The 9,731-nt window shown below is 31.0% G+C and overlaps 1 protein-coding gene across 3 annotated transcripts; it reads right to left on the bottom strand.

Moving 5' to 3' along the window:
• Positions 1–1,219: 1,219 nt before the first annotated feature.
• LOC137829755 (linoleate 9S-lipoxygenase 5) lies at positions 1,220–9,184 on the bottom strand. Of its 3 annotated transcripts, none has more exons than XM_068636658.1 (10): positions 9,057–9,184; positions 8,580–8,795; positions 8,043–8,338; positions 4,234–4,471; positions 3,756–4,094; positions 3,583–3,668; positions 3,206–3,313; positions 2,810–3,114; positions 2,469–2,732; positions 1,220–2,152 (listed from the first exon to the last, which is right to left on the bottom strand). In XM_068636658.1, the coding sequence occupies exons 2-10, from the start codon at positions 8,740–8,742 to the stop codon at positions 1,384–1,386; spliced, it is 2,568 nt and encodes an 855-aa protein (XP_068492759.1). In that variant the 5' UTR covers positions 8,743–8,795; positions 9,057–9,184; the 3' UTR covers positions 1,220–1,383. The 3 variants fall into 3 exon arrangements, with proteins under 3 accessions (XP_068492759.1, XP_068492758.1, XP_090161037.1); XM_068636657.1 differs by having other exon boundaries at positions 8,980–9,061; XM_090304911.1 differs by lacking the exon at positions 9,057–9,184 and having other exon boundaries at positions 8,580–8,808.
• Positions 9,185–9,731: the final 547 nt, after the last annotated feature.

Here is a 9,731-nt window from a genome sequence, read left to right as displayed (position 1 = left end):
AACTTTATGATGATGATTACATTTTCAAACTTCAGATTGAAAATAGTGCATAATAGTTCCTTCAAGCTAAATTATGCATTCCATTGTAACAGAATAATTAATTAAACTTTCATAAAAATTAATTTTAAGAAGGAAAAATAACTTGAATTCTGCCTAATTTTGTCAAAACACTAGTTATTGACACCCTTTCAATCTCAGAATTTTTTTCTTATTAGTCCATATAAATTTTTTCGTTATGCAACTTTGTGAAAAATCGGTTTTAACTTTTTTAAAATTTTAAATAATTATGAATAAAGAATAATTTTACGTTATTAAATAATCTCAATTAGTTCATACCTTCTTTTTCCCTTCAACACTTTTATTATTTTCTAACAACATTGTTAGAGGTAACAATTTCATCTTTTGAACATGTGTGGAAAGATTTGTTGTATTCAAAATTATCAATATGAAAATAATTTTTTTAAAAATTTGTACTCCATTTTACACCTTGCTGATTTTTTATTTTTTTTTTAAATTTTGTAGTTAAATCTAGAAGATGTTCCAAGATCCAAAAATACATTTTTATTATACAATTCAAAATGTGATTTTTTTTTATCAAAGTCTTGGTAAAAACAATTTTTTTTAACATTGTAGGGACTCAATGCCCCCACATAAAGAAAAATGACTTCACTCAAACAAAGAGATAGAGTAGGTAATTAGAATTGTGTTTGTGCGAACTTACAATGTACAACAACATCTTCTAAATACCTTCTCAGAAACATTTTTGTGACAAAATTCTCAATTTTGAGAGCTGTCTCAAAGATAAATTGAAGAAAAAGTATATTGTCACAATTAAAAAAAAATATTGAGATGCAAGAAAAGGTATAGAGATGGAAAGATAATCTCCCCTTATCAAATTGAAAAAAATGAGCAAATTCTTACTTTAGATGTACGTTAAGAGTAAGGGCCCTTAGCGCAAACAAAACACAAAATAAAGGAGAAGAGTAGCATTGGTTAGAGATCTTCACGATTGGATAAACAATTTGATTAATCATTCTATCAATAAGATTTTATAATTTATTTATAGAATTTATTAAAATAAACTACATCAAGTTATGAAATTCGTTGTCTCAATTTTAACCAAACACTTGCTTTCAAGGTCTTGTGACGCTCCAACAAGCTGATGTGTTTTTCCAATTAGAACAAATTCCAAAGGTAACACACAACAAGCGCGAACCAATTAAAGCATACAAAACATTATAATTTGAATACAAACAATATTATAAGTTCTACACACTCTAGTCTTGACATAAAAATGGAATGAATTGCTGCAAAAGCAATCACGATAAGCTATGGAAATTGCTTACACATGGCCTGAAAGAAAATTAAACGAGGAGAGGTGTATTAGATGGATATACTGTTGGGGATTCCCTTGCCAGTGAGTCCACCCTCCTTTGAATAATCTGAGGTATTGGGATAGAGAAGTGTGTAAGGCACCTTCACTTCTCCATTTCGATTTTTCAATCTCTTGTCCTTGTTCCTTTCCATAATGTTGTTTTCTATTTTCAACAAATTTTGTCTGAACCGCTCGAATGCTGCCAATGGTTCAGCATCTAAAGTCCATTCAGGGTTTTCACACTGCCCAAGGTAAACCTCTTCAGTAGAGTGTCTGGACAGAACTTCTATTAGTGACACACCAAGGAGGGTTTGGAACTGGGCAGTGATTGTTTTCAGGAATGCCAAGTCAGGGTCTGACTTAAGCTCCTCGTACTCTGGGGTACCTGGTTCAGGCATGAACCTACGACTCACTGTTGGACGATTAGGGAGGTAGCCAGCAAAAGGGTATTGTCCAAAATTCACAGCTGCATGGAAAGCAGAAGCCAACCAGATGATAATGGTGCATGATTCAATCAATTCCTCTTTGGTCTTCATCTCTGACCACCACTTCCTATCTTTTAAGTCACCATGACCCTCATTACGTACATCTTTCCACCAATTCTGTAGTTCATCGTCACCCTCAACCATGTCATTAGATGTGTAATACACGTTACAATACTCCCTCACCCAAGTTTCAATTGCATCCCAAATTTCTAACCCATCCACAGCAAACGGATAATCCTCTATGACAAGCCTAATTCCATGACGACAACTTGAATCAGGAACTGCAATTCCCCTGAAATTTAGTGAAATACAAATTTAGTATGTTACCATGTTCTTATGGAGATAATTCTTAACAGATACTAATACATTCTTTATCACATGCTCAATAACACATTTTACATGATATACAAAATTTATTAGAATATACAAAATAATGAATGAAAACTCTTTACATGAAAAGTAAGACCTACACAACTTTGTGATTTCTAAAAACCTTTAGTCAATAATGTAGACTGTATTTAAGAGAGTATATAATATGGTACTGACATTATCTTAACAAATTTGACTATAATCAATACTTCTAGAAGTCATTTTCTAACTCCACTAACCTCTTAAGAAGATCAGCAGGAAGTGCCTGCTCAGTGAATACCCAACTTTTGTATATAATAGCTGACATTTCCAAGGCAAATTTACCAGGGAAAACTGTTTTCTCAAGCACCCCTCCGGCGTTGATGAGTGTGTGTCGAGCTAAGGCATTTATATGCATTGTGTCCCTGAAATGTGGCTTCAAGAGCTTGTGTATTGGATGAAGAATGCTTAGTTGTCTATGTGTGGCTATTATGAATGGTTCAATTACTGCATGAGTGTATAACCTGCCCAATAACAAATATAATTAAGTTTGGAACACTTTTGGTTACTGTTGAGATTTCTTTTGAAATGCCATACGTACCAGTGGCTAACCAATTGATGGTATCCCGAATCATTCACGGCTGCATAAGCCTTTGCCAACTGCCACACTGAAGCAGATACTCCTTCACGTGCTGGAGTAAAAACTTTGCTCACAGCTCCGTGTTGCTCCCCTTGTGGATGAGGTAAACTTAACTCTATAGCTAGTGGCTTTAGCGTACCATCATCTTGTAGAAACAAGAGCGTTCTAGAGGCATAAGTCTTTGTGTTGGTAGAGTTTATTCGACTTATGTATGGCATCAATGCATCATGATGATCTAATATAAAGAGCCTCATTTTTTGAATTGCCTGCGAAATAAAGATGTTTGCATATAATTTAAATACATCATATTTCAACAGGGTTGGCTTAAAAACTGAATCATAAATTCATAATTACTACCTCATCTATTGTGAGTCCGTTCAAACTATTTTCTATGTGTACTTCCCTGATGGAGCTAGTTTGGTCTCCATAGAGTTTGGGATCTAGCTTGCTGGCTGGTGGAAATTCCTGCATGAGAAGGCATTTAGATTGGCTCACTAGCTACAGCAACTTTGAATCGGTTATAGAATTATGAAGAGCAATTTCTCAATTTTTTTCTTTGTTCTTTGATAGTAATTGAAGTTTCACATAGTAATTTATACTGGCCTTAAAAACAATATTTTTGTTATATACAAAATTCACTAAGATGTAACTTTGAATTTGATCGAAAAACAATTCTTAATGAACTACATATAAGATTTGTGTAATGTATAAATTGCAATTGTTGTATTTAGTACTTGGAGACGACGAATAATAACAGGGTTAACTCCTGCAAGCATTTCCCTTGCGAATTCATCATCTGTCCTCCATGCAGTCTTGTTTGCTGCAATTATGCAAAAATTAATGTGGATAAAATCACACAGATGAGTTCATCCAGGCCAAGTGAAGTAAAAGGAAAGCATTAGTATACCTTTGATCACATCGGGCACGGGGAATTTAAGGAATTTCTCGCCATCACTCCTAATAAGTTCTCTTACTATCTCGTAAGGAACAAGTTCTCGAAGTTTAACCGCAAGAGGTCCACTTGGCATTTTAATACTTCCCTCGTAAATACTAAGTACATCCTCAAAAGTGTCAAACTCATTAATAGTTTTGTCACACAAAGATTTAATCTCTGGAACCAAAACCTGGGCAACTGATTTCAGTGCGTAGGCTAGAAAATCTGAAAACTTGACGTGGCCAAATTGTTCATCCCTTGGCACATAAACATTTAGATTTAGAAGATGCAATCTTGACTCAGTTTTGGGGTCTGTAAAATTGACACATTCATGTTACTCATTTGTGATTGAAAGTTTTGCAAGTGAATGATGCTTAAACAAGTTCAAGTAACTTAAGGGTTTGATTTACATGTACTACCAATCATAATCATAAATGGTTTTGTTGGTAACCTGTTTTGGTATGTGGACGACCAGTCCTTCCTCTGCGTGGATATGGAAAGTTTGATCCTCCAAGAACTGGGCGTGTATAGTGAGGACCATCATCTGGAGTTCCCAGATCATTGTAGTATGCATAGTCATATACTCTGTCCCACTCATTAAGCTTTCCCACCCCTTTTCCTCGAAGAACTTCCAGTTCTTGTTCCCTCAACTTCCGCAGTGGCCCAGGTGTTTGACATGGAAGATAAGCCTGAATCACATGCCACAGTGAATGTTTCAACTTTCCAGCATGTTCTTCATTGAGTGTTCAGGCATATTCAAATCATCAAAATTATGTTAAAACGAAAGAATCATGTTAAGATATCAGTCCTGCTTTAAAGATGCGATTACTCCCGGAAACCACCGACAACAATGGTCACGTTCAAATCATGTTCGTCCAACTGTAATTTTTATATGTACCTTCCCTTACTTTTTTCATCTTTTTCTCTTTCTTATTGCAGTGACATTATTTCATTTCTCTTCCCTCATAATGTCTATACTGATAATGTTGTTGGAATGCAAAGGTTTCTAACTCCAACTGTAGAAGCAACGTTTTCGTTGCTCACAGGTTTTGCTTACAGAAAGAAATCCAATAACAGTCTCTGTCTAGTGATGGAACATTCATAATTATTTGATTTATTTTAACTATTTCATAACTTGTAACTGTTCGATTTAGAAAATTGTCGATGAGCATGATTCTGAGTAAGAAAATTGTGTTGGGAATCTTTTGAAAACTGTTTTATCATTATTTATTGAATACGTAAACATTTCTATTTTTAATAAATTGCAAACATAAGATTTGATTTTTATAGATCACCGAGTCATGCACTTTAAATATATTTAACCAAATAAGTAAAAACATTAAAAACTAGTTAATTTAGCAAATGTTTGAAATAAAGTTAGAAGATTTTGAAGTATTTTTACTCTAAAGATAACAATTTTTCTTCTCAAATTTTTACCCTAAAAGTAATTATTTTAATATCTCTTATCATTAATATTTTATTATTTTAATATTTATTAACTATACGTATAAGTAAAAACAAACAGGTTCTCAAATAGTTTATGTTTATGATTAAATATAAATTAAATAACTAAAAATAAAATATTTAAAAAATAAAAATGTAATGCGAGAATAATTTTATATTAACTTTATCAAGAAGATAAAAAATTTAACCTGACCCTTACAAAGAGTAAAAAGTATAAAATATGAATGAAGTATTATGGACTATATTCTATTGGGGGATTTGTCTTCTTGTTCCTTAGGGCCTGTTTGCTTCGAGGGATGTACTGTTCACGAGAATGGAAGTGCAGTGATATCCTTTGTTTGGACTTATGGTTGTGTGAGGAAGAGAGGGAGAGGATATACCTGTGAACAGTAAATATCCTCTCCTCTCAAAATGAAGAGATGTAGAGGGAAAACCATGTCAGCATCCCTTGTTTCCAAATTTATCCTCATTTAAATGTGTCACAGTGTTTCATTTGAATGTATTAGTATTTAAATTTTTTTATTGTACAATGTTTAAAATATATATATGTGTGTATTATTTAAAAAAAAAGAAACAAATCATAATAAATTTTAAGGAAGTTTTAAGTTTGTTTATTATTTTATAAAATATAAATTATGTAAAATAATGATAAACCACTGTAAAAAAAAATTACAGTTAAATAAAATCTTCCATTTATATATTAGTTATTGGAGTAAATAAGATTATACCTATTTTTCAAGTTTTAATAAGATATTTTATTAGATGTGGTTGGATTTAGTTTTGTTTAAAGAAAAGAATATACTATATCTAATTAACATTGAAAATATTACCTGAGTTGGATCATGGGCATCACCAATACTAAACATTTTTCATTTTATTTTATCCTTATTTTTTATTATAATTTTTTATGAAATCCTTTTTTATGGTTAATAAGGTATATTTTTGTTGCTATAGTATTTTTTTAGATTGCTTTATTGTGAGGTTTTTTAATATTAAAAAATAGTAACTTTCTATTTATATAAAATGTGATTTATTTTCTAATTTTATAGTATATACTTAATATTGAAAGAAATTATTTGAAGTTATATTTTTATTTAATTTATTTTTGTATTTATATTAATATATTTGTATGTATAGTTATTATATTTATGAGTTATAATTTATTTATTATAATTTTTTATGATTTTTTTCTATTGTTAATTACGTTATATTTTTTTTAGTATTTTTTATTTTCCATTACTACAGGGTTTATAATTTTAAAAAATAATATTTTTTATTTGTATAAGATTTGATTTATTTTTCAACTTTATAACACATGTTTAATATTTTAAAGAAATTACTTGAAGTTCTGTTTTTATTTAATTTGTTGAATACATATTTTTTTCTAATTATAATTTTTATATTATACGTATTTATATTTAACATATTTTTTTTTTCTATTTATAATTTTTAAATCTATGAAATATGTGAAAGTTGTTATTTTTAAATAAAAACAACTCATTTTATTATTAATTTTTTTAATTGACAAGAGTAAATCTGTAAAGTAACATTTCACACCTTTAAAAAAAATTAAAATTCTCTCACAACCATCACATCACTCACAATGGAAGAATTGACAATGGAATGTAAGGGGGTAGGTGGTAAGGGGGAAGGGGTACTGTGGACTTTAAACCTAACCTATCGGGTAACACGATAGATCCAACATAAACACTCGTTAGGATAAGTTCGAAAATAACTCTGATACCATATTATAAAGTGAACTTTAAGTTTAACTCAACTCCATAAAACCGACTCATAGGGTTTAAGTTTACACCCACTTATATACAATGAAAGACTCTAATCGATGTGGGATCTCCAACAGATAAACGAGGAATAAAAACAAGGTATAAAAGGGGAGCATGAGATGCCACGCTGATAGATGGAGTCGGTGAAGAAGGAAAGTAAGTAGATAACATTCAATGAGGTAGGGGAAGTTTTGTTTTCGGTGGCCTCTGCAACACAGGTTGGTTTAAAAAACTGCAGGTTGGGTTTATTGTGACACCACATGCTGTAGTATTATCCAGGTGTAGGTGCCTCTTTTAATCTAAGATACAAGCGATGCAAGTTGATGGTTTGTTAGCTACACTTTGTATTGCTTATTCTGTTGTTCTGTTTTAAGTATTGTATCTTAAACTTTGTATTGCTTATTCTGTTGTTCTGTTTTAAGTTTTGTATCTTAAATGATCTTTGTAAGGGATTCTGAAGTGTTCTTTTTATTTCATTAATTCGGGCTGATAAAAAAAAATATTCAAACCATTGTTGACATGACTACGTAATAACTTCGCGTAAATACATAAACGTTGAAAATAAGCTTTTGGGTAAGACAGGCATGCATCACAATATAAAACGTGACTCATTTTGAGGAAATAAAGAAAAATAAAATTGTAAATATATGTATATATAATTAAATTAAATTTTTTGTTTTTTTTTATCAAAAAATATATTTGATTGACCCGATCAATCCATTAATTTTCTGTGTCTTCTTCTTTTCCTCTCTCGCCTCTATCTAACAAAAGCAATCATAGGAGATAGCTGTTCTATTTTAATGAATATTAAAAAAGAAATTTAATCATAATTTAACCTGGTAAAATTGGTTTATGAAATATTTATATTCATTGGTGTTGTATGAAATACTTTAATCTTTCCCTATTTTTATATATAAGATTTATATATTTATGAAATGATTTATAGTATCTAATAATGTAAACTCCAAAAACTCCAACATGATTGTAAAAGAAGATTGAAGGAGGTGGTTACCTTATTGGAAAAGAAGACACGATCATGGGTATAACGATGAGCAGGGTAGACCCAGGAATTACATACAAAATTTACAGGACCATGTCCAGGAATGTCTTCGATGGTCACTGTCTTAAGGTAGAACTGACTCTTGTGATGGTTTCTGATTATGAAGGCTCCAGGAACACCCATCTTCTCATGATCCCAATCAAATGTAACCCAAAATTCTGTGTCTGATGCTGATGTCAAAGAAGAAATGGTAGAAACCCACCTCTCTAAATATGACTCCTCCCCGTGCTTACCTAGCAACCCTTTAGCTACACATCACAAAAGACAAACAAAATAGTGTCAAATTAATACAAGTTATATATAGAAGAAGCAAAAATCTTGAAAACTTTCTGATATGTTGGTGTTTCTATTTTGCAGTTGACTCGTGCGATGGGTTCGGTTCATTCAGGACCTTTGCCTCGTGTGTACTCTTCTACTTCTGGTGATTCAAAAAATTGTTTTTTTTTGTGTGCAAGCATTGTGTTACAACAGTTTAATTGCAAAGATGACCTGGGTCAGGAGAAGTAGCACTGATAAGCTGAATAGAGACACCCTTGCCCAATAACTCATGAACTCGATCAAGAACGTTGGCTTTGATGTCGTGGAAGTCCAACACACCCTTCTTCATCAAAACCACTCTCCCTTTCACCCTCTTGCTCCTCTCCTCCATCATTCTTCTTCCTCTCTCTCAACTTTCAAACTCTGACCACATTCTCCGCATCAAAGCTGCACAATAAGTATAAATAAGAAGCCAGTATTTCTTACAGTAATAATAATAATTTACTCAAATAAATAAATAATATTATTAACAGTAATACTGTCGATTATAATTCTATTTAAACAACCAATTGAAACTGGGTTTGAAAGTTAGGGTGTTAGAAAATAAAAATATGTTTGTAAGATGAGGTACCGGTGAATTAAGTTTTTTTAGTCAAAATCAATAACGAAAACTTGACTATATAAAATGGTTAAAACTTAGATCCGTACATTATGGATAGGCACAAGCACACATGTGAGCTTACTTTCCTGGCAAATTAGGGTGCAAAGCAAGTCTTCCCTAAACTTGGATTTCACACTCTGTGGTTTGATTGAATTAGGAAAATGATAGTTTGATCATTTTTAAAATTGTAATAATTTTTTATTTGATGAGTTTTAAAATAAATATATATAATAAATGGTAAATTTAAAATTAAATGATATAAAAAATATTAAAATAATAACATTAAAATTTGTAATATGCTTATATAAAAATATAAAAAAATATGGATTATGAAATGTATCTTATTGATATTGTTGTGAAGTGTTTGTTTGGAATAAAATAAATATCCTTCTTGGCAGTTGGTTGGCCCACATGGAGTTTTCATCTTTATCTCTTAACTAATTCATAATCAAGGCATCTGATTCCACACCATGCCCACCTATGCCATCCACCACTACTTTGCACATTTTGGGATTTTCATTTTTATTTCTGATTTTAGTTTCCTAATTTCTTTTATTTTATATCAAAAATTTAATTCATTCAAATATTTTAAATGAATATACTAAATTTAGCTTCATCTATGTAGAAATAAATAATCTAAATAATGTGTAACATTGAAAGTTAAACTAAAATTACGAAAATAATAGAGCTAAAACCGTAAATTTAAAAAAATTAAAATTGTC

Source organism: Phaseolus vulgaris, chromosome 7 (assembly GCF_051622355.1).
Source record: "Phaseolus vulgaris cultivar YP4 chromosome 7, ASM5162235v1, whole genome shotgun sequence".
Taxonomy (NCBI): Eukaryota; Viridiplantae; Streptophyta; class Magnoliopsida; order Fabales; family Fabaceae; genus Phaseolus; species Phaseolus vulgaris.
Note: the sequence above shows the minus strand (reverse complement) of the source record. Positions and strands in the feature narration are given on the sequence as shown.